At 40.0% G+C, this 27,847-nt stretch overlaps 1 protein-coding gene across 23 annotated transcripts in view; it reads right to left on the reverse strand.

Moving 5' to 3' along the window:
• Positions 1 to 27,847, reverse strand: part of SORBS1 (sorbin and SH3 domain containing 1) — a 117,040-nt gene that overhangs the window by 82,812 nt on the left and 6,381 nt on the right. For all 23 annotated transcript variants that reach the window (XM_039345610.1, XM_039345608.1, XM_039345606.1 and 20 more), the window contains exon 2: positions 440 to 495. In XM_039345610.1, the coding sequence (XP_039201544.1) occupies positions 440 to 449 (10 nt within the window). In that variant the 5' untranslated portion in view covers positions 450 to 495. The remainder of the gene's footprint in view (positions 1 to 439; positions 496 to 27,847) is intronic.

Here is a 27,847-nt window from a genome sequence, read left to right on the forward strand (position 1 = left end):
AGACTGGAGGCTGAAGGATTAACCAGAAGCCCAGATCTATAATGGGCTTCTGAACTGTGCCTTTAGGTTGAATAGGTGGCCTATTCCAGTTTCCTATTGAAAATAACCTCCTTTGGACTGCTATTCCCGTATCTTATACCTGGCTGTATATCAGTGACATACAGACTGCTGTTTCCCTCTTGAGGTAACCATTGAAGTAACAGAAATCTCTGGCCAAAACATTGTGCGTCAAAGTACCAGCTTCCCCAGCTGTGTTTTCTTACTACTGAAAATAAGAAAAGCTTTATGTATCTGTCATGAATCGTGTAACATACAATTCAAAGTCTAAGGTCAGGAAGAAGAAATGTCTCCTATTAGTTGTGCAGATGGATAAGCTGATCGACATATACTTAGAGCAGTTTTTCCTCGCATTTCAGAACAAAAAAAAGGTCAAACTTACCTGATGTCATGGCACCAAAAGATCCTGGTTTAGGCACAGGCAAATTTGGATCCTCTCTGTGAATTAAAAAAAAAAAAAAGGAGAATGACATTAACTTATATTATACTTTTAAAAATAAGCTCCATATTGCTAGATTATAAATATGCTCTAAGCCACACTAAGATGATCGTTGTTACATTGATAAAAATAGCTTATTGGTAAGTATCATCAGCTTAGGCCTACGAGATAATGGAAGGATCACTCCAAAGTTCATTTATTGTACTGTACAATCAGGTTATTTAGAGGCTTCTAATACAGTGTTTTTCAACCTTGACAATTTTAAGGCATGTGGACTTCAACTCCCAGAATTCCACAGCCAGCATTGCTGGCTGTGGAATTCTGGGAGTTGAAGTCCACATGCCTTAAAATTGTCAAGGTTGAGAAACACGGTTCTAATAGGTAGCACTGGATGTGATAGGAAAGAAGATTTAGGATAGGGGTCTTCAAACTTAGCCCTTTTTATGACTTGTGGACTTCAATTCCCAGAATTCCTCAGCTAGCAAAGTTGAAGTCCACAAGTCATAAAAGGGCCATGTTTGAAGACCCCTGTAGGGGTGTGGGTCTATACATACGTTGTATATACTATGTTTAGGTGTGTGTCATGTATGTGTTTCACTTTGAGAGCGGGCAACTAAATTTCATTTTTTGATGTGTGCTGTTGTGCCCACATTTTAAAAAAATGACAATAAAGGTTATTTTATCTTATCATCCCACCTGTAGCAATTATGTAATTATTATATGTGTAAGAGATAAGCGAGGGAAGTTGGAAAACAGAGAGCTACAGGACACCTCTTACTATGTTAGTATATTGTATTATATTGTACTTATGGTACAAAATAAATCAGCCAATAAATCAGAGGACACCTCCTCTACAGATATACACAACCACTTTCCAGTCATGAGGAAGCACAGGATTCTAACAAACAGACAGTCTGCCTCAGGGCGCAAGAGAAACATCTAACATAGGGGTAGTCAACCTTGGCTCTTTTATGACTTGTGGACTTCAACTCCCAGAATTCCTGAGCCAGCTTAGCTTAGCTGACTCAGGAATTCTGGGAATTGAAGTCCACAAGTCATAAAAGAGCCAAGGTTGACTACCCCTGATCTAACAGGACCACAAGCTCTTAAAAAACAAACGAAGAAGCAGCCCATTTAAGAAAATGAGGAAGATTATCAAAGCTTCACCCTGTGATGGCTATAAATAGCTAGCCACCTTCTGCAAAGATCAGGAATTTAACAAGCCTCCCACCCTCAACAGATTTTCACAGCGTCTCTCCCTCGCCCTCTACAGAAGCAAGCAAGCACACAATTTGCAAGAGGAAAAGAAGCAAAGCTATAAAGAGAAGACATATATTTAAATGCCCCATTAGCATTAGGGATACTCCATTTTCAACTGGGACGGTAGAGAAGTTGAATATATGGATAACCTGCCGGTTTCTGCTCACTGTGCCTTGATCAATAACATATGCAACGTTTCTTTCCGTGTGAGCAGGCATGTAAGTGTGCACATTTGAGGGATTGGTGTGTGAGGAAAGGAACAAGCCATCTTGTGAGAGATGCTTCTCACAAGCAGAGGGAAACCTTCAAGATCTGGAAGATGACTTTTTAGGGGGGGGGGCATAAGAAGAGGGAGCAGCATTTTCTCACAGAAGGGACTATTCAATTTTATTATTAACTGGTTGTGCAAGAACTGAATTACAGACTACACCTTTTCCTGCAGTTGGCCTGAAATGCTTGCTTTATTGCAGTGGTTCTCAACCTTTCTAATGCCGCGACCCCATAATACAGTTCCCCATGTTGTGGTGACCCCCAATCACTTATACATCACCGGGGGCCAGGGGTGTGGCCAAAGAAAAGGGGGAAAAAATGGCGGACTGCGTTGTTTGGCGACCCCCGTGAAATGGTCGTTCGACCCCAAATGGGGTCCCGACCCACAGGTTGAGAACCACTGCTTTACTGTGAATGGTTGCATTATGCTAAGCAATGGGGCTGCTCAAAACAAGACGATTTCTGCTCAAAAGTCCCAGAGGTGAAGATCTTCAGATGAAAATTTGGCACTGAGATGGAAGTGGGAGAATGATTGGCCTGGGGTCCCAAATATGTCCTCTGTGGAAAAGCAGAAAGAATTTTGGCTCAAGAATTTCACGGCCCATACAGGAATGTGCAGAGAATGGGAAATGCTCTCCAGGTGAGCTGTGCAGGTAAGTGTGAGATCTTATTATTGATAGCCAGTGTTAGATTAGGACTAGGAAGCCTGTCAGCCCAGGTATCTCTGGGTAACTTTGGGGGGAATCAGTCTCTCTCAGACCAACCTACTCTAGGAACTGCTGCCCCCAAATATCCTGGACACCATCTTGTTCCTGAAAAAAGCAAAGGCTATAAATTTAATAAATAATATTGCATATAATTTGTCTAAATCTGAAATGATACCTTTGGGAACTCCTATATGGTCAAAATCAGTTTCTTTCAAAACATTTCAGAAGTATAGTAAGGCTCAAGTTAATGGACCATTTGCAGAGGGAAATTCACCCATTAAAAACACATTTACATCATTTGCTTCAATTTATATCATTTGCAGTAAAACATTAATTAGTGGAGAAAGATCCAATTAAAATAAACATGAGGGAGAGATTCCATGGAAACATTATCCATTTTATTCAAAGCTAAACTGAGGTCTTGCTGTATCCAAAAATCATCACTTGTCTTATGCTTGGGATGTAGAGACATCTTGTATATCAGGACTCAACAGAATTTAAATATGTCTGCACTGAAAACAGCAAAATATTATGACCGGATGGATGCCCTCACTTCAACTTAGCAGTTAGGGAAATATTAAATTTAATTTTAATATTAAGACGAAAGAAATACTTTCAGCATAGCTTATTTATAACATTCATGTTGTCCTTTTATACATTCCTAAAATGTTTATTGGATTATTCCTCTCAAAGAACGCTCTTTCCCTTCCAGCTCTTGCCTATTTGTCATGCAGAAATGGGAATTCCAATTTCCGGATTTGGAGTTTACTTTATAAGGCAGATCTTCTTTCCCAGGTTGATGACTAACAAATGTTACCAACTAGAAATATATTTTCATGGGTCTTCTGGGAGCTAATGTATTCATGTAGATTGTATTTAGTATGTTATTGTAACCATATGGGAAGTTTTGCACAGACAGGCAAAATACACTATTTGCTTGCTCGAGCCATTCTTAACTGTTTAAAAATTTTACCAGGTTCAGACCTAGACCATGATTGTGGGAGATGACTAATGCCTCCCTGAGATAGATAGATAGATAGATAGATAGATAGATAGATAGATAGATAGATAGATAGATAGATAGATAGATAGATAGCAGATAGATAGAGATAGAGAGAGAGAGAGAGAGAGAGAGAGAGAGAGAGAGAGAGAGAGAGAGAGAGAGAGAGAGAGAGAGAGAGAGATCTTACAACCATATCAAAGAAAAGAAAGTAAAATCCAAGGTCTATTTCAAGGGGGAAAAAAGAATCAAGTTCAGATAAATATATCACCTTTGCATGATAACTTGAAATGTTCAATATAACAGATTCTTAGCTGAAGTGCCTTGTCTATAAACTTAGCAGTTCTGCTCATATGTTAATGCTTAAGAAGAAATAAGACAATAAAGCAATTTAGCTCTCAGTGGATTGTTCTTTCAAGTAAATCTCTAAGCCCAAAAGGGGCATACAGTTGACAATCAACCAAAACATGAGCAATATCTTTGGTGGCTGAAAAGCTGCTTATACACATCCTCTCATGATGTGGCAAGTGATGGAAGTGCCCATATTTGGTCATGAAATCCAACAGTTCAAATCTTGCTCTAGAATGGGCCTTCTTAGGAATTGCATCAAATTCATTGAAAGATGTAAGGATTATTTTTTTTTTTTTTGGCAATAATTTCATGTCGGTTTGGAGACTGATATCAAGGACACTCTGTTTAAAAATTTCCTTTGCCTTGGAGGCAGTTGAGAATAAATATAAGGTGGGAACCCCATACTGTAAAGTCAGTTTATCCAGGAAGTGGGCTGAATCATGTTCAACCAAACATATTTTGGGTAGCCATTGAATGGATCCTCTCCCAAGAAATAAAACTGTGATTATTGAGTGGCTATGTATGAGCCGAGGTGGCACAGCAGTTAGAGTGCAGTACTGCAGGCCACTTTAGCTGACTGTGTTCAGCAGGTCAGCGGTTCAAATCTCACCGGCTCAAGGTTGACTCAGCCTTCCATCCTTCCGGGGTAGGTAAAATGAGGATCCAGATTGTTGGGGGCAATGTAAATATATATATATACATTGCTTACTGGTGTACACCGCTTAGAGAGTGAATATCTCTTTCCCCTCTGATCATGAAGGCTGACATATTCTTGTCAGCCCCACTTTAGATTTGGTTTATTGTCTTTAGTGAATTGAGAATGCAATAGGTGTTTATCTTTTGCAGATAGTTTTCTTAGGCCTATTTGAGACTGTGCCATTAGGAACCTATCATCAACATATTAATATTTTATAAACATAACAACAGCATTTATACCATTCATATGGTATTCATATACCATTTCAAAGTGCTTTATAGCCCTCTTTAAGCAGCTTACCGAGTCAGCATATTGCCCCCAACAATCTGGGTCCTCATTTTACAAGCTGATGACATGTTTCTAATTTGTCATGGATCTTTGACATAAGAGTATCTGAAGCTTATAAGACTCCTGCAATGTCATTGACACAGATGTTAAAAAGCTTTGGAGTCCTGTTTAACATCTTTAAATCAACGGGTGGAAGCCTGCTAAAGAGAAATCCAACCTGAAACTAAGGAGAAATTTCCTGACAGTAAGAACAATCAATGAATGCCTCCCGGAGTTGTGGGTACTCCATCACTGGAGGTCTTCAAGAACATTGGACAACCATTTGTCCAGGATACAATAAGGTCCTCTGACTTGGGCAGGAGTTGGACTAAAAAACCTCCAAGATCCCTTCCAGCCCTGTGATTCTGTGAATCTTATGAGTAAGTATACTTTGAATTAGAGAACCATTTACATCGGTACATACTTTCAAATGGATGTTGGACTAAAGGACCTTATTTAGGAGCTTTGTTTCAGCTGGCCAATTTCTTCCATAGAATGTTTCGTTTAGGGAATCAAAAGCTGCAATCAGATCTTGTAATGGTATGTGGGAATGACCTTGGATGACAGAGGGAAGAGAGGCTGTCTAAAGCAGGGGTTCCCAATCTCCAGGCCACAGTCCATTACTGGACCTTGAGCCATTTGGAACCAGGCAGCAGAAATGGAGGGTGAGCAATGGGCGAGCATGTGTCATACACACCACTTGCACAAATGGAACTGCATGTGCTTGTCCACTGCTTGCATGGAGCCATTCCCTCCCCTCCCCCCCGGCCAATCCTCAAAGCCAGAAAGGTTGAGGGTCTAAAGCAGTGGTTCTCAACCTTTTTAATGCCGCGACCCCCAACCGATCATAAGTTGAGGACTAAACCAGTCGTAAGTTGAGGACTAAACTGATCATAAGTTGAGGACTACCCAACCGTTCGTAAGTCGAGGACTTTCCCTGCCCGGGAGCGCCGCGCATGCATGGTGCCGCCCCCTGCGCCGGCCAAAGCATAGCTGGCAAGCGGCAGAGACAGAGCAGGCCGACCACCAGCTGGGCCACCAGCTGGCCCAGACCAAGGGAGGTAAGGCACCCACCGGAAAAGGGGAAAAAAATGGCGGACAGCCTTGCTTGGCGACCCCCGTGAAATGGTCGATTGACCCCAAATGGGGTTGCGACCCATAGGTTGAGAACCGCTGGTCTAAAGAATAATCAATTAAGGGAGGGTGTGGCCCACAGGTGCTTAATGGCCAAACAAAAAAAACCTCAAAAAGAATCTACCTAACAGGGCAGGGGTAGGCAACCTTGGCTCTTTTATGACTCGTGGACTTCAGCTCCATGCTGGCTCAGGAATTCTGGGAGTGGAAGCCCAGGAGTCATAAAAGAGCCAAGGTTGCCCACCCCTGGTGTAGGGTCTCCTGCTTGGGCAGGGGGTTGGACTAGATCAGGGCTTTTCAACCCGTGGTACGCGTAGCACTAGTAGTATTTCGGCACCTGGCAGGTGGTACATGTACGATGGGTTGAAAAGCACTGTAAAGAAAAAGTGTAAAAAAAAAAAGAGTAAAATGGATGAGTTGAAGCAGCGGCAGTGCCAGAAAGGCTTGGGGGAGAGTCAGCTGGAGTTGTGGTGTTGCTGGGGCTCTGCTAAGAGCCCAGGATTGGTGCACAATTGATTGGTGCTTCCAGCGCACCCAGCAGAAAAAAGGACGAGGAGGAGAGAAGAGAGGATATAAAAGGAGGAGGAGGAGAAAGGAGAGGATATAAAGGGGGAGGAGAGGATATAAAAGGAGAAGGAGGGAGAAAGGAGAGGATATAAAAGGAGGAGGAGGAGAGAAGAGAGAATATAAAAGGAGGAGAAGGGAAAAAGGAGAGGATATAAAAGGAGGAGGAGGGGGGAGAAAGGAGAGGATATAAAAGGAGGAGGAGGAGGAGGAAGAAAGGAGAGGATATAAAAGGAGGAGCAAAACTGGTACTTTCCTCCTTTTTTATGGTTTGTTAACATTTTATTAGATTATAGAATAAAACACAAAAATACAAAAACAAATAGAAGGACATAGTGGGGAGGAAAAAGGGAAAGAAAAATGAGGGGCAGAAGGGAAAAAGAAAATAAAAGGCATTGACTTCTGACTTCCTCTACTGCAGTAGAATGAAGCATTAGCATTGAACCTCAACCTTTTTTTTTACTTTTCCATAATAGTATAAACTAGCCATTTCTATAAAAACAAATCAATCTAATCAGTAAAACCCAAAATCCCCCTCACTTTTTTTTAGTCAAGTTTTTGACACCTTGCTAAGCACTGGTGGTACTTGAATATTGTCATGTCCTAAAAATGGTACAATCTGTGATAAGGTTGAAAAGCCCTGGACCAGATGCCCTACAACTCTGTTGTTGTTGTTGTTGTTGTTGTGTGGGACTAGAACTCATGGTCTATTGGTTTCTCACCTGGTGCCTCATACACTACACAAATTGGTTGTTTCCAGGACACAATTTAAGGTGATTATCTTGACCTCGAAAGTCCTGAATCCTGCAGCAAATTATCTGGGCTTGCTTCTTCTAATATTAACCTGCCTGTTTATTTTGATCTGCAGAAGATATTCTTTGGGAAACTCCCTTATAACCAGAAGATCAGTTACCTGAAAAACGTAGAAGCTTTTTTTTTTCTGTATCCCCCCCTACATTTTATGGAATACAATTCCCACAAGTCCCATTATTTAGGAAACTTGTGAAATCCTACCCTTTTCGCCCAGCATTTAATTAATTGAACCGATTGTAATGATACTGATTTTAGTTTTGTCTTGCTTTTTATGTTGTATAATTTCCTCTAAGGTGGCGTGAATGCCATATGAACAAACAGCTAGAATATAAATGTAATTAACAAATAAACTGAGCACTCATAAAGTTCAATTTTTTTCTGTACCAATGGAATTCTTATTCTTGGTAAATTTGCTTCTAGGGAATTTTTTGCAAGCCAGATCCTGTTTGATTCTTTTGATCCACCTAAATTCACAAATCCATTAGCATTAGAAGAATGCAAATTACCTGTGCCAATAATATGCCGATAAAAAATTGCTAGAATAGGAAAATGTCAAATTAAATATCCCAGAGTATGGAGAGGCATGGAATAAAGAATGGGAAGCTTTTGTTCATACATATTAATGTAAGACTGTTTTCATATCTCATTTCCGTAGATTTAAATTACAATTAATTCGGTTAAAATTATTTTATATATTGGAGAACTATAAGCTTTTTAAGGAAAAAATAGCGGGTTCAGATGATTCAGGGATTCAGTGTTCCCATAAGACAATAATGGTTCTTATGTTGTGTTCCCGTATTAATAACTAATTAAATTATATGCCAGCTTCTCTGGGAGGTTTACAAATGGTTAAAAACATTTTAAAATGAGGAACAACAGAAAACACAAAAAGAAAAGAGCAGAGATTACAGAGGGAAGGAAGGAAGGAAGGAAGGAAGGAAGGAAGGAAGGAAGGAAGGAAGGAAGGAAGGAAGGAAGGAAGGAAGGAAGGAAGGAAGGTCTTTTTCAAAGTCTTCAGGCCCCTTTAAAATGCCAATAGGCAGGGACCTGTTTGAATCTCAGAAGACACTTTATTCCAAGATCAGGCTCTACTAAATAGAAGACATACTTTCAGAGTCCCAAAAAGTAGCATTATGCTATGTTATTGAGGGAAGTTAGCCCAGAGAAGGAAATATTAAAAGAGTAGAAAAATATATTTTTCCTCAAAAGGATTTTTTAAAACCAAACCTGGCCCCAAATCTATCTCTCTGCCCCAAGCAAGAGCTAGCCCCATACAAGTGCAGTTGTAAAACCATCAGAAAGTTGAAGCCAGAGCACTCAAGAAGACAAAGAGAAAATCTGCATGCCCCACCCAAACTCTAGGAGTCATTAGCCCATCACCTGGGAAGCAGGATATGATAATAGGATTAAACCACAGATATCAAAGCCTAGAAAAACACTCAGAAATAGCCTCAAGGTTCATGCCACAGGAACAGGAAACTATTCCAAACAAAGCTAGAGGGGGGTATAAAAACCTACGGCCCATGTGCTCAAGGCCTTTTTCTTCTCTGCTCTTTCTTGCAAGGACCACCTTTCTGCTTCTTCAATAAACTGTAACCTTCTTCCCAAAGCAGTCACCATGTTGCTTATTTGTCCCCGGCTTGGATGAACCAGGATGAAGACTTACTTCTGACATTATGCTGTGCTGTGTTATGCTATGCTATTGCAGCTCCTTTTGGGGCAGACTTTATTTCCTATGTTAATATGCATTCAGTTCTTTGTTACAGTCACTGTCCATATAACAGAAATATATACTGTGTAGTTTTGTTCTCATAAAAATAATTATTTTATATTGGAAAATCACTCATTCTCCTTAGCCAATAGTCTGAAGAGCTTTTTCTCTATGTATTTTGTTGTCAGTAATCCCAAATGGAAAATATTCTAGACATTGAGCTCTACAGTAGTGTATATGCAAGCTTAGAGCTATAGGTGCTTTTGGTAAAATCGGGTTTTAATTAACTTAAGATCCAACAAATAGGGTGTCTCAAGCAATTTCTCAACTAGACTTCTAGAGAAGGAGAAATTTCTCTTTATCAGCATGGACAAAGATACAAGAGAGACAATTATTCTTGACTTAATGCTAACTACTGTCATAAGACAACATGGCAATATTAAGAATAGAGGCAATGCAGCCATAAGGTGCTGAAGTTCTCAATTCTTAAGAAAATTAAATCTGAGTGTCAACTAAAATATATGTTAGTCTTCAAGTAAGAAGATTTTAATAAATTAAAGCCAATGCTAAGTAGATTCAATGTCAGTAGTAGTTTGGAGAGCAGCACAAAATAGCTATTAATTTATAACAAGTTCTAAAAATGCAAATAATTCCAGTAATGAAGAAGAATAGAACACAGCAAAAGAAATCAGTCTGGTTATACAATATCATTGTGATAATCTCACAATGAAAATTGATTTATACAAAAAAAATTGAATCACCAAGAAAGAGTACAGATAGTAGAGCTGGAAAGACTACAGGATAAGCGTATGTAAGCTAAGGATGCTAAGAATTACAAAGGTCTTTTAGACATGTTCAAAATACTGCTCATTGACAATATGCTAATGAATAATGTTGACAAAAAGGTAATTCTATTCAACTGTAATTTGACTTTATCCTTCTACGAAAATCACGCTGACCAAAAAGAAGTTCAGCTTGAGGTTAACAGAGAAATGGCCAACGAATAACTTTTTACCTTGAACAAGTTACAATCTTTAAATAAAGGTTTTTAAAACCTAGATGGAAAGGAACTGCTGATGGCCCAACTGAACCTTTATCCATTTCCCGGGAGATAGTCTGGAGAATGTGAGGTGACAAAAGATTGCAGTAGAAATAAAGAAAAGGGAACTTGGCCAGACTGACACCAATACTTGGAAGATGCAAAAGCAGATCAGAAAGTAACTGATCTGTAAAGAACTTGAAAACATGCTGTGATACTAGAAGTCACCATGTAAGTGCAAAAAGAAGTCTTTCCAAACTACCTTTGTCTCATTTCTTGATTATGACAATGTTAAGGACACAATATATCTTACTTTCAGAAAAGCATTTGTTATAACTCATTATATTCTGGTTACCAAGATATGACTATTTGCAATGATGGCGAACCTTTTAGAGACCGAGTGCCCCAAAACTGGCCCTGCCCCCGCTTCACTCCCTGCCCCGCCCCCGCTTCACTCCCTGCCCCGCCCCGCTCCTCCTCCACCCCAGCCCCTGCCCTGCCTGCCCGCAGGGCCACTCACCACCTTGCACGGCCCGCCACAGATTGCCCAGGCAGCCCAGCAGTGCCATGGCGGCCACACCCTATGCCCACGCCCCACAGCATCAACTGTGCACGATGGGCATGAAGGCAGAGTCTTGTCTACGCTGTTTGGCTGCCATATCCTTGGCTGCGCTGCTCCACGTGGGCCACTCTTGGGGGTGATTCTCCTCCAGAGGGGCTGCTGGTGAGGAGGGGGTTGCGTGGGAGGTGAGGCTGGGGCAACGGCCCATGTGCCCATAGAGAGGGCTCTGAGTACCGCCTCTGGCACACGTGCCATAGGTTTGCCACCACTGAACTATTATATGAAAGTCATGTAAAAATGCTAATCAATGGTTTCACCTCAAACTGTGATGAGGAATAAAATGTGATGCTGAATAGTCTTCAGCATTTTAATTAATATTTGAATGATATAGTATGGAAAATGTTTGTCAGAGCTGCATGAAACTGAATAATTAACACGCTGGAAAATATCTGAAAAAAAAATCAATTATCTCCATAATTTAGAGAAATAGATTAAAAATAAAAAGAAATTTAACCAATATAAATCAAGGTTATTACCTTATGAAAATTAAATCAAATCTATAACTATAATAAGGGGGATCTCTCAGTAGCACTAACACCTGTGACTACTTCATCTGGAATATTAGATGGTTGAAAGATGAATAGAAATTTGCCTAGAGACATAATTATGGAAAAGATCAATGCAATTTTAGGGTGCATAATAGGCATTTATTGTAATTTCTAAATTATTGGAATAGTTAAAACTATTCTGCATTTTTCACTCTTATATTTGAGTAGTTTGTCTAGCTTTGGACAGCATATTCTAAAACAATTTTACAAATATTCTTTCACAAAAGGTGAGGCATCAAGGAAAATCAGGGATTAAAAACAGTCAATCAGAGGAAAACAGTCCCTGCAAAGGAAAGAAACTAGGTATATTTTGCTTTGAAAAGAAAAAAACTGAGCAAAGATATAGAAGCTCTTTTCAAATATGAGGGATATCACACAGAAGAAAGCCATGACTTCTGGTTTGCCATCGCTGCGCCTGCAGACGCATGAAAAATGAGCTCCGTCTTCCGCGTCCGATTTCATCCTGCTGGGGGAACCTGGAAAGGGTCAAAAGTCGCCTTGTAGGGGTGATGAGCAAGGAAGGGACCCCCGCTTGATCGTAGGAAGGCAGTAGTCCTTCCGCTTGATCTGGGGCAGCCCTCCAAACCGGCAGGGGAAAGCCGGCCATAGCAATATGCCTCATCATTAAGCTGCTGACAGCCGAAGTCAAAATTACTACCTAGCACCTTTAAAGCAATGTGGATGAAACTGGGTGAGATCTGATCTTCTCTTTAAGACTTTAAATATCTTTTCCTGCAAAAGCTGCCTAAAGTATTTTTCCCCCTGTGAGAAGAGAAGGAAGGGAATCTCCACCCCACCCTCTAAGACAGTGGTTCTCAACCTTTTTAATGCCGCGACCCCCAACCGATCGTAAGTCGAGGACTACTCAACTGGTGCAGCACCGTTTGCAGAATGGGACTTTTGGTGGGCTCAGCAGGGTAGAGACAGCCTGGACAATTCCTATTGGCTTTTGAAAGCCAATAGAATTAGACTCTATTCAAGAGAGTCTATTCTATTGGCTTTCAAAAGCCAATAGAATAAAAGGGAGTAGCACAGCTAAGGAAAAGGGGGAAAAAATGGCGGACTGCGTTGTTTGGCGACCCCCGTGAAATGGTCGTTCGACCCCAAATGGGGTCCCGACCCACAGGTTGAGAACCACTGCTCTAAGAACTACCCAGGGGAAACAAAGCAATTATAAAAACAACTTTAATCTAATTGGATGCATATACTTTTGAAATTGGAGGACTAAAAATTTTCCTATTCTTACTGGAGACGTTGGTTTTTATCTAAAAAGAAAAGAAATAAACCTTGAAAAACTATTATAAAAACTTGGGACTTAAAAACTTTTAAATGGCATTGATGACATCTTGTGGTTTTACAACTTGTTAATGACTAAAAGAGACTTGGCTTGAAGCCAAGAATCTAGAAAAAACTCTTTTATCCTTGACAGATACCACCTGTAAAAAACTTAGCTGTAAAGAAGAAAGTTCAGGGCAGCATATCTGGCCTGTTTGAACTATGAAAGTAAACCTTTACTGATTTGTACAATTATATGTGGGAAATTGTTTTCCTATTTCTTTACATGAGAAGCATTTGTTATTACACGAGATGATGGAATACTTTGGACTATAAATTCTTACTTGGCAAACAATTTCCACTATACAGATCACCTACAACACATGAAATAGATGTCCCATATCTAGTTATAAAAAACAAAAAACTATTTTTAACATTTGATTTTAAAATCTTCAACTTAATACATTATCAAGAGAATATGGATGAAGATCAGGAAAAAATCCTATGTTGAAATCAATACACAAAACCATTCTTTCAGCGTGTAACAAAATAAAAAGCAACATAAAGGAACAAGATGCCAGCTTAGATATACAAAGCCAGATCCTGACTACAATCAAAGAAGTAACAATGCAGAAAGTAACAAGAGAAGTGGAACAGCTAAATACTAAGACAGAGGACCCAATTGACCAACAGATCTAGCCAAAGGGAAAATCAGAAAAGGAAGTCACAACATTAAAAATGGAAAAGACTTTTTATATAACCCAGAAGAAATTTGAGAGAAAGGAAGAAGAACAGATCGAATGGAAGATAAACTTGTCAGGACAATTGTGGGAACCTGGAGTAATAGGGAGGCGATTACATGAATACAATTGGGCTAGTTCTTCCAAAAAACCTGTAATTAAATGGTCTTATTTCAAATAATACATATCATAACAGAGGGAGAACTGTTGAAGGATTCAAAAGTACTGAAATGGAAGGTTAGTTGGCAAAGGAAGAAAGACAGAGTAAGGCTGAAAGAAACTAGGGTTTTGATTTATTAGAGGGGATTTCATACTATTGATTAGAGGGTTGAATATGGATAATTTTTAGAAAATAATGTAACATAATTGAATAGGTAAGATGTGTAATAAGATCAACAGACTTTTGGTTTAATATGGTGGAAAATAGAATAAGATTATATGCAAATAGATAACATGTGTATTTAGAATATTAAATTTTGTTATAAAAAGGGAAAAATGTAGAAGTTGAGATAAGGGAAACTCTGGTCACTTAAAGCTTGGAGATTAAAATATACCGAATGTTAATTTGAATATTGATGGAAAATTAAAGCCTGGGGAAAAAAGCAATAACAGGACATTGATTGTATATAAGGATTGAATGCAAACACAATCAAGATATGTAGAAGCTAAAACTTATTGATAAATGTAACAAAAATGGTTTTATTTAGTTGATAATAATAAGAACTATATTAGCCTAATAAGAGATAGTAGATATTAAGGGGAAAAAAGAGGAAATACCTGATGTTGTAACTTGAGATTTGTGCTAAAGATTTATGTACAGTATGTTATTGAATTATTGATTACCCAGTCACCACGTTGCTTTTTAAATGTTTAATTATAAAATTAGAAAATTGAATATTGGAATGAGCTAGTATCCACGGTGAGCTTCCTTCAGTTGAACTGTAGAACTGCAGAGTTATTACTTTTCTTTACAGCTACATTTATATTTGTTGGCTTGATCCACACAGATGCTTGAAGGCAAGCAGACAGAGATTCAAGGATACCATTCTCTGAATAAGCTAGTCTAGGGGTAGGCAACCTTGGCTCTTTTATGACTCATGGACTTTAATTCCCAGAATTCCTGAGCCAGCTATGCTGGCTCAGGAATTCTGGGAGTTGAAGTCCATGAGTCATAAAAGAGCCGAGGTTGCCTATCCCTGAGCTAGTCTAATTGCAGATACAGAAAAGCTGTAGTTGCAGATAAAGAAAAGCTGTAAGTACTAATGATAAACCTCAAAAAACACATCTCTGTCCCCAGATTTTCCTAGTCCTCACAATATGTTGCTCTTGAAGGCCACAATCCTGGAGTTCTCCCTGTATTTACTTCCAAACATCAACACTACAAGGTAGATTGGTCAGAGAGAGAGCAATTCATTTAAAAGCACTCATTCAGATCCATTGCCGTGTACTGAGTCTCAATGATCCCAGCCCAACACACCTTAAACCAGGGGTGTCAATCTGCCAGCCCGCAGGCCAGATGCATCATAGCAAAACCGCGCCCACCCCATTGCCGGTAATGGCCAAAAAGTCACGATACATCGTGACATGTCATGTGATTTTGCGAGTTTGACACCTTTGCCTTAAACACTGGTGCTGTGACCCCCTAATATAAATTATTGTACTTAAACACATATACACACAGACTAGTAAACTCAATGGTTTCCCTGGAATGGATTTTAAAAACAATTGAGCTTGGGTGTGCATATCTTTCAGGTTTTGTTCAGAAAAGGCAGGCACAGCCACACTTCTCTATGCATTAATGATTCACCTGTGGAGATGGTTACCAGCATCAAATTCCTGGGTGTGCAGCTAACGAGTAGGCTGGCTTGGTCGCTCAACAGCGAGAAACTGGTGAAGCGGGCACAGCAGCGCCTGAATTTTCTGCGTCGCATGAGAAAAGCACATCTTCCTTCCCCTGTCCTGACCACTTTCTATAGGGGGACGATCGAGAGCATTCTGTCATACAGCATCACAGTCTGGTTTGGAAGCATCACTGCTTCAGACAGGAAGGCGGTGCAGAGAGTGGTGAGGACAGCCGAAAAGATCATTGGCAGCTCCCTCCCTCCCATCTAGGACATAGCACAGAAGCGCTGCTTGAGCAGGGTCCGTAAGATTATCTGGGACACTGCACATCCTCTTCACAACCTGTTTTCCTTGTTACCTTCTGGGAGGAGGCTTCGTGGTATCCGTAGCAGAACATTCAGATTCAGCCATAGTTTCATTCCATACAGCATTAACCTTGTGAATTCTCAAGCTTCCTCCTTCCGTTATATATTCAAGATGGATAGTATTTAATATATATTTGCTATGTATATGTAGGGATGTGGGTCTATACATATGTGTACAGATGTGTTTCATGTATGTGTTTCACTTTGAGAGCAGGCAACTAAATTTCATTTTTGATGTGTGCCATTGTGCCCACAGTAAAAAAATGACAATAAAGTTTATCTTATCTTATCTTATCTTATCTTATCTTATCTTATCTTATCTTGTCTTGTCTTGTCTTGTCTTGTCTGATCAAATCAATTGCTTGGTTATGTGACTATCATCATCTGCCAACGTGTCTAGGCAGATCAGTCAAGGTCCTTCAATAGGTTGAGGGACAGATTCTCCCATCAATGTCCTTATTGAGACTTCAATAAGCATCATTCTACAAACCTCTGTATGGATGAATCCATTTAACTGACTCCCTTTCTATTGTTAAACTACATAATAGAGAAAACTGTGTTCACTTAAAACTAGAAATAGACTGACCTCTACACATATTTACATGTTTTCAACCTTCACCCAGAACACATCAGAAACCCATTGTTTGCCTAACTTTCCAATACAACAGACTCAGCAAACAGAGTGATAACTAAAGAATTTAAATCCAACATTTCACCTCAACCAGTGAAACAAAACAAAACAAACAAAGGCCAAACAGCTCCCCAGGAACAAAATACTCTAAAATAGAGCCAAGGAGAAAACAAAACTTTTTTCAACTCCTCATTTTGCTAAATAAGGTATCATTAGAGTTTTCGTCCTACTATGGACAATGGCAATCCCCTTTTGCATGCTCAATGGAAGGCCTACACTCATTTCATCATCCAACCTAGAACACTTACATTGGACAATAATAGAGTGCTATTCACTGACAGGCTAACTCTGCAGAGACTGAGATGCTGGAAGGAAGGAAGGAAGGAAGGAAGGAAGGAAGGAAGGAAGGAAGGAAGGAAGGAAGGAAGGAAGGAAGGAAGGAAGGAAGGAAGGAAGGAAGGAAGGAAGGAAGGAAGGAAGGATTCTAAGAATCAGTTCTGTTTATAATTATCCAGTTTGAAATATCACTTCCATAAAAAATTAACTTTTTGACTTGAGGGTAGAAGCCTGGATTTTAAATTTATCAAATCCACAGTAGAGGAAATGCCTGTCTTAACCAAGAATGTCTCACATGCAAAGCTGGTTCAACTACCTCTTCAACATGGACATACTAAAGTCCCAATACACAAATTGCCTCTAAGGAAAACAGCACTGAAGGCTAAGTCCATACATGGAATAAAATGTTGTTCACTGCAGCCTTAAGCCAAGGAATATTTAAGGCATGATAAACTTGAGGCAAAACAGAGCAGTCAAATGCAAACAATTAAGCACATTTTATTCAATGTCAAATTAAAACAGAGTTCAAATAAACAAAAAAAGTGCAGTTCTACCATTCCTACAAATATAAGATCTTCCTTTGATCTTGGATATTGGATTTTTACCCAAGAAGGCTCCCAAACAGCAGAAATGTTCTCTCCAGAAATGGTTAGAAAAGGAAAAGAACTGAGAGGTCAATTAAAGAGGATGGAGAGTGTCTGTGCATGTATAGTTGGGACAGGGACGTATTTTATTTATATTTTACAGTATTTATTTATTCCCCCTGGCAAGACAGCTGAGGAGGTTATTGCACTTTAAGGTCAAATGATTATTATTTTATTGTCTTACACTGAGCCAAAAGACTCAATCAACAAGTGAAGGGTGGGCCATTCCCACAGCTCTTCCAAACAAGGTAATTTTGCCTTTTGGAATTTTAAGGGGAAAGCTAGGCCTATTAAGATTCCCATTTAAACTGCTCCAACAGTTTAAGACCCTAAAACAGGCATGTCAAACTGCTGGCCCGTGGGCCGGATACGTCACGACAAAACCGCACTCGAACAGATTGAATGGAAGATAAACATATCAGGGCAATCATGGGGAACTGGAATAATAGGGAGACAACTTAATAAATACAAATGGGCTAGCCCTTCCAAGAAAATGGCAATTAAATGGTCTCATTTATTTCAAATAACATATATAATAATAGAGGGAGATCTATTTGACAATCTAAAAGCACTAATATGGAAGGCTAGTTGGCAAAGGAAGAAAGCCAGAATAAGGCTGAAGAAAATTGGGGTTCTGATTTATTAGAGGGGATTTTATATTATTAATTAGAGGGTTAAAGGGAGAAGTTGAGATAGGGAGAATTTTGGTCATTAGATTTAAAATATTTGGAAATTAGTTGAAAATAAGGATTTTATCTGTTTAATATTTAAAAATTAGACCTAAAAGAAAAAAAATATTATTATGAATATGTTTGATTTATTAACCCAGGCAATATATGTAATGGTTTTGATTTATTAAAGGGCATATTGTATTATTAAGTAGATGATTTAATATGGTGGGAAATAGATAACTTTTAGGAAATAGAAGATTATATTCAAATAGATAAAATGTGTATTTTGGATATTAGATTCTGTTATGAATTGAGATAAGGGAAATCTTGATTATCTAAAGCCTGAAAATTATAAATATCGAAGGTTAAATTGGAATATTGATGGGAAACTAAAAATTGGGAAAAAATTAGTAACAGTATATGGATTGTTTATGAAGATTGAATGTAAAAAGTGATTTAAGATATGTATAAGCTAAAAATTTATTGATAAATGTAATAATGATGTTTTCACTGAGTTGATTTAATAAGAACTGTATTAGCTTAAATACAAGACAGTAGATGTTAAGGGGAAAAGAGAAGAAATATTTAATGTTGTAATGAGATTTGTACTAAAGATTTTGTTATCGAACTATTGATTAACCCAGCCACCGCGTTGCTTTTTAAATACTTAAATGTAAAATTGGAAAATTAATAAATTATTATTAAAAAAACAGAAGCCAGTAAAAAGGGTGGAATTGCTTCTTCCAAATTATTTGATGCAATACAGAATGGCTTCAGAACAGAACAGAATTACAGAGTTGGAAGGGACATTGGAGGTCTTCTAGTCCAACCCCTGTTCAAGCAACAGACCCTATGCCATTTCAGACAAATGGCTGTCCAATCTCTTCCTAAAAGCCTCCAGTGATGGAGCACAACTTCTGAAGACAAGCTGTCCCACTAGTTGTTATCACTATCAGGAAAATTCTCCTTGCTTCTCTCTTGATTAGTTTCCATCCACCGCTTCTGGTGCTTTGGAAAATAGGTTGACCCCCGCCTCTTTGTGGCAGCCCCTCAAATATTGGAAACTATCATGTCATGCCTAGTCCTTCTTTTCACCAGACTAGCTATACCCAATTCCTACAACCGTTCTTCATATGTTTTAGCCTCAGCCCCCTAATCATCTTTGTTGTCCTTCTCTGCACTTTTTCCAGAGTCTCAATATCTTTTTTATGTTGTGGTGACCAAAAGTAGATGCAATATTCCAAGTGTGGTCTTATCAAGGCATTATGAAGTGGTACTAACACAATGGTTCTCAACTTTTTTAATGCCGCGACCCCTAACCGGTCGTAAGTCGAGGACTACTCAACCTGTCGTTAAGTCGAGGACTACTCAACCGGTCGTTAAGTCGAGGACTACTCAACTGATGCAGCATCGTTTGCAGAATGGGACTTTTGGCGGGCTCAGCCTGGACAATTCCTATTGGCTTTTGAAAGCCAATAGAATTAGACTCTATTCAAAAGAGTCTATTCTATTGGCTTTCAAAAGCCAATAGAATAAAAGGAGTAGCACAGCTAAGGAAAAGGGGGAAAAAATGGTGGACTGCGTTGTTTGGCGACCCCCGTGAAATGGTTGTTCGACCCCAAATGGGATCCCAACCCACAGGATGAGAACCACTATACTAACACTTCACGGGATCTTGATACTATACCTCTTTTAATGCAGCCTAGAATTGTATTGGCATTTTTGGTGGCCGTGGTACTTTCCTGGCTCATATTTAAGTGATTGTCCACTAGTACTCCAAGATCCCTCTCGCAGATACTGCTATTGAGCCAATTTCCACCTATTCTCTACCTGTACACTTGGTTTTCCTTGCCAAAGTTTAAGACCTTATGCTTACAGCGTTTAAGTCTGTCGAGATCATACTGGATCTTGAGCCTATCTTCTGGGGTATTGGCTATTCCTGCCAGCTCAGTGTCATCTGCAAATCTGATGAGTTCCCCTTCTATTCCCTCATCTAAATTCTTTATGAAGATACTGAAGAGTACTCAGCCTGAGACAGAACCAGTGCTTACTTCCCTCCATGTTGATATAGCTGCATTAAGGGATACATGTTGAGTCTGGTTTGTCAGTCAGTTACAAATCCATCTGGTGATGATGCTGTCTATCTCACATTTTTCTAACTTACCAAGAAGTAGGTTGTGGTCTACTTTGTCAAATGCCCTACTGAAATCCAAGTATACTATGTCCATAGCATTTTGCTGGTCCATTAATTCAGTGTTTTTCAACTTTTTCACAGATTGTACCACTTTTAGGATCTGGTAATATTCAAGTACTCCCAGTCGCCTAGCAAGGTATCAAAAACTTGATGACCAAAAAAAAAAAGGGGGGGGGAAGTGATAAAGTACAGGTAGTCCTCAACTTACAACAGTTCGCTTAGTGACTGTTACAACGGCACCGAAAAAAGTGGCTTATGACCATTTTTCACACTTATGACCGTTGCAGCAACCCCAGCGTCATGGATTTTACACTTGGATGCTTGGCAACTGATTCATATTTATGATGGTTGCAGTGTTTCATGGTCACGTGATCCTCTTTTGCGACCTTCTGACAAGCAAAGTCAATGGGGAAACCAGATTCACTTAACAACCGTGTTACTAATTTAACAACTGCAGTGATTCACTTAACAAATGTGGCAAGAAAAGTCATAAAATGGGACAAAATCCATTTGCAACGGTCCCAAGTGTAAGCCAGTTGCTAAGCATCAGAGAAGACCTCCAAGGTCCCTTCCAGCTCTACTCTACTCTACTCTACTCTACTCTACTCTACTCCCCACCCACCCACTTCCCCAAATATATCTTCAGATGTCAGCTGGGGGGGGGAGATTAATCAGTTCCAGGCACCTCTGGAAGGAAGTTGGTTAATGGCTCCAAGCTGCCATCTAAGAGGGATTTGCACCTGCACCTGAAGCACAGCTGCAGCAGAACAGCCCTAAGGCTTCAGGTGGAGAAAGCATGCAGCTGTAGCTAGTCAGTGACGAGGAAGAGGAGCTGCCTTCTGCACCTGATCCAAGAACACATAGGGTAGGGAAAAGGCAGGAGCAGAGAAGGCCAGCCAGATTACTTGTGAGGAGAAAGCCCTGCCCTTCTTGATGGGCTGCACCAGAAGCTGGCTATTTAGCACATCAGACAGATGGAAGTGATGCTGGGAACATGTTCGTTTCCTAGTTGTGTGTTTTATATACTTTTTGGCTTGTGATTCTTGCCTCATTTTGGATTGACACCATGCCTTGACTTGGACTGTGCCTTGTGAACTCTGAACTTTTCTTGCCTCATAAACCCTCTTGTGTTGTGGATTTAATTTTGCCTGGTGGATTTATTTTGGTTGGGAAGCTTTCAAGTGCCTTGTGGACTCATTGGCCATTGCTCAGTGGACTAACATTAGTCTGCTTGTGTCTGGACTTCATTGGGGCAGTTCTGGGTTGTTGGTGAAGGGAGTTGCAGGGCAATATTAATAAGTATTAGTTATGTGTGTGTGAGAGAGAGGGACAGTACACATGTGAGCACAGGAGTGCTGGGACAAGTGGAACATCCAGAACTGGTTGTAAGTACCACTTGTTCAGTGCCGTCATAATTTCAAATGGTTGCTGAACAAGTGATTGTTAAATGAGGACTACTGTAATTTAGTAATTGATGCAGCCAGACTCCCAGCAACTCTTATCGTATATTACAGTGGTGGTGAACCTATGGCACGGGTGCCAGAGGCGGCACTCAGAGCCCTCTCTGTGGGCACGCGCTCCGTCACCCCAGTCCCAGGCCTTCACCTGGGTTTTATAAAACCTTTTTGCTTTAGGCCTCTGCCGCCGTGTACAAAATCAGTCAATTTCAACTTCTCGCAGGGAAAAAAAAGATCTTGCAAAGTTGGAATTGATTGATTGAATTTTTTAGTCCCACCCAGTCTGCCATTACCACTGCAGCCACGCCCACCCAATGGGCCACATCCAGCCAATGGGCCACACCCACCCAGCACCCAACGATGCATAAGTGGGTTTTGGGCTGCAGTTTGGGCACTCGGTCCCTAAAAGGTTTGCCATCACTGATATATTAGAACAGAGAAAGCAACATTACCAAAGAAGCACTTTTTTAAAAGAAAAGAAAAGGCATTGAGGGTGGGGCATTGCTGTAATGTCCCCCAAATGGGTGGGACTAAATTGGCCATGTAAAAACCCAAACAATCCATTGGTAATGTTTTCCTTATGTTCCCAAAGCACACACACACACACACACACACACACACACCATCCTCCGAAAGGTCAGAGCAGTTGAGGCCAGGCCAAGAAGCCTGAATTGAAAAAAGGCAATGGGAGAAATGAAGACAATCTGTTCCAATGAACTTTCAACTAAGTATTTTGTTGCTAAGCAAGGTTCCAGACCAATACGAAAAAAATATAAAGCTTATTTCAATGTCAGCACCATGGCAATGGAAGAGAATGTCATCATGTCAGAATTTAAACTTTAGTTCTAACATGCATGAATATTTTCATCTATTTCTCCGGAATAAAAGATTCTTCGGAAGAATCCACCTGTTTTACAAGTTGGAGCTGTATAAACAGGGTTGGAGTTACTCTTTGCCTTTATCTTACGGACAGAATGTTTGGCCCTGGCTTCAGTAAGATTGCATGAGGATTTAGAAATCACATCCTTGTGTGCTGCAAAACAAGTTAGAATAGGAATAGGAATAGGAATAGGAATAAGAATAAGAATAGAATAGAACAGAACAGAACAGGCAGGAATAGGACCTTGGAGGTCTTCTAGTCCAGCCTCCTGTTCAGCCTTAGATCCATGGAGCATCCCCGGAGCCAGCAAGGGGCTGCCCCGCCCCCTGGGGGTGCAGACAAGAGGCAGAGAGCGTGGAGTGCCGTGCCGGCGTCCTGGGGGAAAGGGAAACGCTTCTCCTGCCTCTTTTCTTTCTGAGCAGTCAGCAGGGACGGTCAGCAGGGGCAGGGATGCCGGGTGCTTGCCACCTTCTGTGCGCGCATCCAGGGGGCGGGGCGGGGACAGCTCCTCACTGGCCCTTTCCCGTCAAAAACATCTTTCAGATCCTCCTCTCTCCTCCCCCCTCCTTCTCCTTTTCTCTTCAGTGCACCTCCAGCTCCTGGAAGCGCCAATCAGCTGGAGCCCAGTGCTGATCCTGGAGATTCTGCCCAGCCCCCATAGCCCTGCAGAAGCACCAATCAACTTGTAGCCGCACGCGCACCGATCCTGAGGCTACTGCTGAGCTTCGACAGCCCTGCAGCTCCAGCTCTCTCTCCCGGGCTTCCACCACTTCAGCTCATTCCCCTCCCCCGCTACCACTTGTCTAGGATGGTCCTGTACCACTGGCCAGGTGCCAAAGTACTACCAGTGTTACGTATATCACTGGTTGAAAAGCCCTGAGCTAGACAACCTGGGTCATCCTTACCGGAATCCTCAATGCCTTCAGCAATGGCAGAGCTTCTAATGTGCTGCCTTCACTGGGAAAGCTGGGATATATTTAGAGATGGATCTGTCTTGAAAATAGCCCATGTTGAACAGTCACACATCAGCCAAGGAAATGCTTTATGACATTTGTATTATGTCATTAACTGCTTTATGATCATTTTTATGTTATGACACATTTATAAAATTTGTCAAATTTCAATTCCTCAGGAGTTATGGGGTCCCAGATTTTGGATAACTCTGAGGTACTTTGGTTCAAAATGGTTTGCTCAGTTAAAGATTATAGGAATCAATTTTAGTGTTATAACAGAAGGTCTAAGACAGGGGTAGGCCACCTTGGCTCTTTTATGACTCGTGGACTTCAATTCCCAGAATTCCTGAGCCAGCCATGTTGAGGGGAAAGGGAGAGGTTTCCAAGCTGAGCCATGCTGGCTCAGGAATTCTGGGAGTTGAAGTCCATGAGTCATAAAAGAGCCAAGATTGCCTACCACTTGTCTAAGAGAATACAGACTGAGACCTAAAGAAAACCAGAAGCCAGATTTCTGTTGTCTAATCCCTTTATGCTTCCCCATCAATCTGTGAAAATCTAGTTTTCTTAGTTATGAGCAGATGCTGGGCACTAAACAACTGTCCTTGAAAAATAATGTAATTGTGCTGTTGCCCATTGAAAGATTGCTTAATTACAGAGAATCTAGAAACTTTAAAGCAGGGAAAGGCAGCTTGTTTTCTGATGGGACCTATACTTTCTTCTCCCTTTTCCTCGGTCAGCTGAGGGGCACAGGAATGAGGCATCACCTTGATGCTGTGATGTCATTTTAGAAGACAAACCACAGTGACTTCGGCTAACTTTGACGATGCAAAAACAACGAAGTGGATAGTATGATGTTATCATGCAAGCCCATCCTTGTACGCTTGTGTCTTAATGTCAGAAGGAAGGATACAGGTCACATGCTTTCCGTCATGTGTTTGCCACATGTTTCAACATTTGCCCCTCTTCAGACACACATGGAAAGAACTGAGTTTTCACCAATGTTTTTAAAATAGTTGGAGGTTGAAACCTGGGCTACTCAAGGCCTCTTACATGAGAATACAACATCAAGAGAAGAAATAAGCTGGTATGAAGAATTTCCTTCATAAGCAAATAAAAGAAAAAGAAACCATATGTACTCAACAGGGTCTCTCTAATTTTCTTCTTTTCCCACTTGTAGTCTATTTCTCTGCTAACACAGGAGGCTTTGTTTGTCTAATCTTGAATACTGAACTGGAAGGATTCCAATTTTTGCTAGCTACTTCCATGCTTAGCGTTCATATAAAGCACTCAGCAAGTTGCAACATACTATGCCATTATTTGGTTTCCTTGACTATTTTCAAAAGAGCACATGAGATTCATTTAATTTCCTATCTAAAATTGCATTTATATTTTCACCAATCCAAAATTCCCCCGTGTTGAAGGACATATCAGATAATAAACAAATTGAGGGGAAAAATGCACTGGATTAAGAGCATAAAAGAGTGCCTGTTTTTTCTGAGAGTATTAAGTAATATAAGCCATTCAACATCCTTTCCAAATATACCTTATTTTATCAAATAATTTATCTTTCTATAAAATTCAGCCCCTGTGAATTTGAACACTGCACTGTGTCAAAACCTGTTGATCTCTTTTTCTATATGTCTCCGTGAAAACAACATCTCCAATTCATAATCTAAGATTTAACCTAGGGGTCTTCAAACTTGGCCCTTTTATGATTTGTGGACTTCAACTCCCAGAATTCCTCAGCCAGGCACGTTGGCTGAGAAATTCTGGGAGTTGAAGTCCACAAGTCATAAAAGGGCCAAGTTTGAAGACCCCTGATTTAACCCATTCAAAGATGTCACTGTAAGATTGCCTATTGAGGAAGGCTAACAAAAAAGCATAAAATGCATGACAACTATTTTCTAAGTTCAAAAAAATTGTTAAATTAATTATTTTCTTTGTCACAGTAGGAATAGCGTTACACCACAAGCTGCCACATCAAAGCAAGGAGAAATCCTTCATTAGAGACCATTACCTTAAAAGGGTATCCTCCATTTGCCACTTTCTCTGTTATCTGCCTAAAACGTCAGAGAAGTTTAGTATTGGAGTATTTTCAGTCTGGAAAGATTAGTATTTTATCACAGTTCTATTTCAAATTTGAGAGATTCATTTCTCTGTCCTCTTCTACTACACACAAATCAAGACCCTGAAATTTGGCAGAATGTTGGACACAAAGGGAGACCCATGTGTTTGTCATGTCTCCCTTATACATTTGCAAATTGTACTGACTCAGGTAAGCAAAATATAACTTTAAGTCATCCAATAATTTTAAGTCATTTTAAAACAAAAATGCCCAGTTAATGACTACGCTCCAATGATAGCCCAGTCATTTGGTTGAGATGGGCAGCTATAGAACTTAAATAAACATCAATACCTTTTAGATTTAAGGGGGAAAAAGTAAGTTTTACAACCAATTCTCCATCCCACCTAGGAGGATCTGCTTAACCAAAGATTTAATAAGATCAAAATCCTCTTCTCTCCTTTAAGATGATAATCACTTATCCACAGGGAAGCATCCTCTCTTGGACATGGTCAAGTAGTAGTAGTCATTTGCTGGAAACATTTTAAACTGGCCTTATTTGATTAGGGGGCTGGAGTGGCCCCTTCTACCTCTTTGATACTATAAATGTTTTCCTGCAGATGAGAAAGTCTTTTTGATATTTTGGATAAAAAGTACAGAGAGAAATGCTCCTGCAGTTTCTATATGTAGTTGCAATAACAGCAAAACCCAGGGCCAGTTAAATCAGTGGTAACCAGTTTAAAAGCTTTAGAGCCAAATCCATTGTGCGCTTTTTTTTTTTTTTTTTTTTAAAAGGATTGCTCCACTGATTTTGCTTGTTGTTTAAGCTGCGGTCTAATGGACCCTGATTTGGGAATAAGCTAATGACTGGAAACAAAGTGGATAGAATTGAATATTCCTACTTGCTGGACTGTGTCCGTTAATAGAATTAAGTGGGGAAATTCTGGTTTCCTCCCGCACAGGGAAGGGCAGAAATAAAACTCCTACCATACAAGTAAATATTAACTTTCCCTGAGAGGGAGATTTACTTCTGAGTAAGCTACATAATGCAGCTCATGGCTTGGCTTCAGATTTTCTTCAGGACTAGCTGTTCCGATTGCCATCCAATCAGAAGAACTTGTTCTGCATTCCCACCCCACTTCTGCATTTAGCCAATTTGTGATCACTGTTTTTTAGTAAACACTAAATCTAGCAATAGGGGCTTGTTTTTTAATCCCCAAATGGCAGGGGGGAATCATGAGTTATGGTCCAAAGTAGCTACAGGCAAATATGTGCATCAGATAAGAACAGATTCATACTGGATTATGTGATAAAGATTTAGGAGATGCCCGAATCATGAGTTCAAGTCCCACCTTAGCCATGAAAGCTGGCTGGGTGACTTTGGGCCAATCACTTTCTCTCAGTCCAAGCCACCTCACAGGGTTGTTGTGGTGGGTAAAATGGGAAAAGGGAGGTATGTTAGGTATGTTCGCTGCCTTGAGTTATCAGTAAAAATAACAAAGGCGGGATACGAATAAATAAACTATCCCCAAAAAATCAGAGAAAGAGGAAGACAACTTCTCACAAAAAATAAACTGTATGTGGCAACACTGCTCTAGACGTCTAGCACATATTTTCACAATAGGAAGCAACCAGATCTGGTAGAGACGCATAAAATAATTCTGGGAATCATTTTGTTTCTGTAGGATTAATGATAAACCATTTCAGCGTATAAACAAAAACAAAAGATAAATAGACATGCAGAGAGATATTTCACAGATTCTCTTTTAATATACGTATCATTGCAGCTACAGGAACAATTTTTAAATGCATCTAGTGATTTTTTCACATGTATTATTAATGTTCGTGGTTTTGCTTTCTGAACCCAGATGCAAGACATTAGGTTGAGCTGCTATTGTGTCCATGCACAACACAAAAACAATGTTGTAAAACAATTAAAACCTCAGAACGATGAAAAGGAAATGGAGCTAGTAAAAAATGGAATATCTATATCAGGAACAGAATTAAACAAAGTATTTTTTTGCTGTTGTTTATCAAGAACTGCTAAACTTTTAAAGGTAATATAATAGAACAAGAAAGTGAAAAGGGGACAGACTTTCACATATGTGTATACACAGAGGTAACACACTGTAAAGGCAAAATCTACCATGCACACAGTGGAAGGAAAAGGACTCAGCGGCAGTACACAAATCCTGAGAACTGGGAGATAGGCCTTAAAAAGAAAGCAAGGAATGGGAGAGCAATGGGGGGGGGAGACA

The sequence above is a fragment of the Crotalus tigris genome, unplaced genomic scaffold (assembly GCF_016545835.1).
Source record: "Crotalus tigris isolate CLP2741 ecotype Arizona unplaced genomic scaffold, ASM1654583v1 scf7180000017968.19369539983:2297261, whole genome shotgun sequence".
Taxonomy (NCBI): Eukaryota; Metazoa; Chordata; class Lepidosauria; order Squamata; family Viperidae; genus Crotalus; species Crotalus tigris.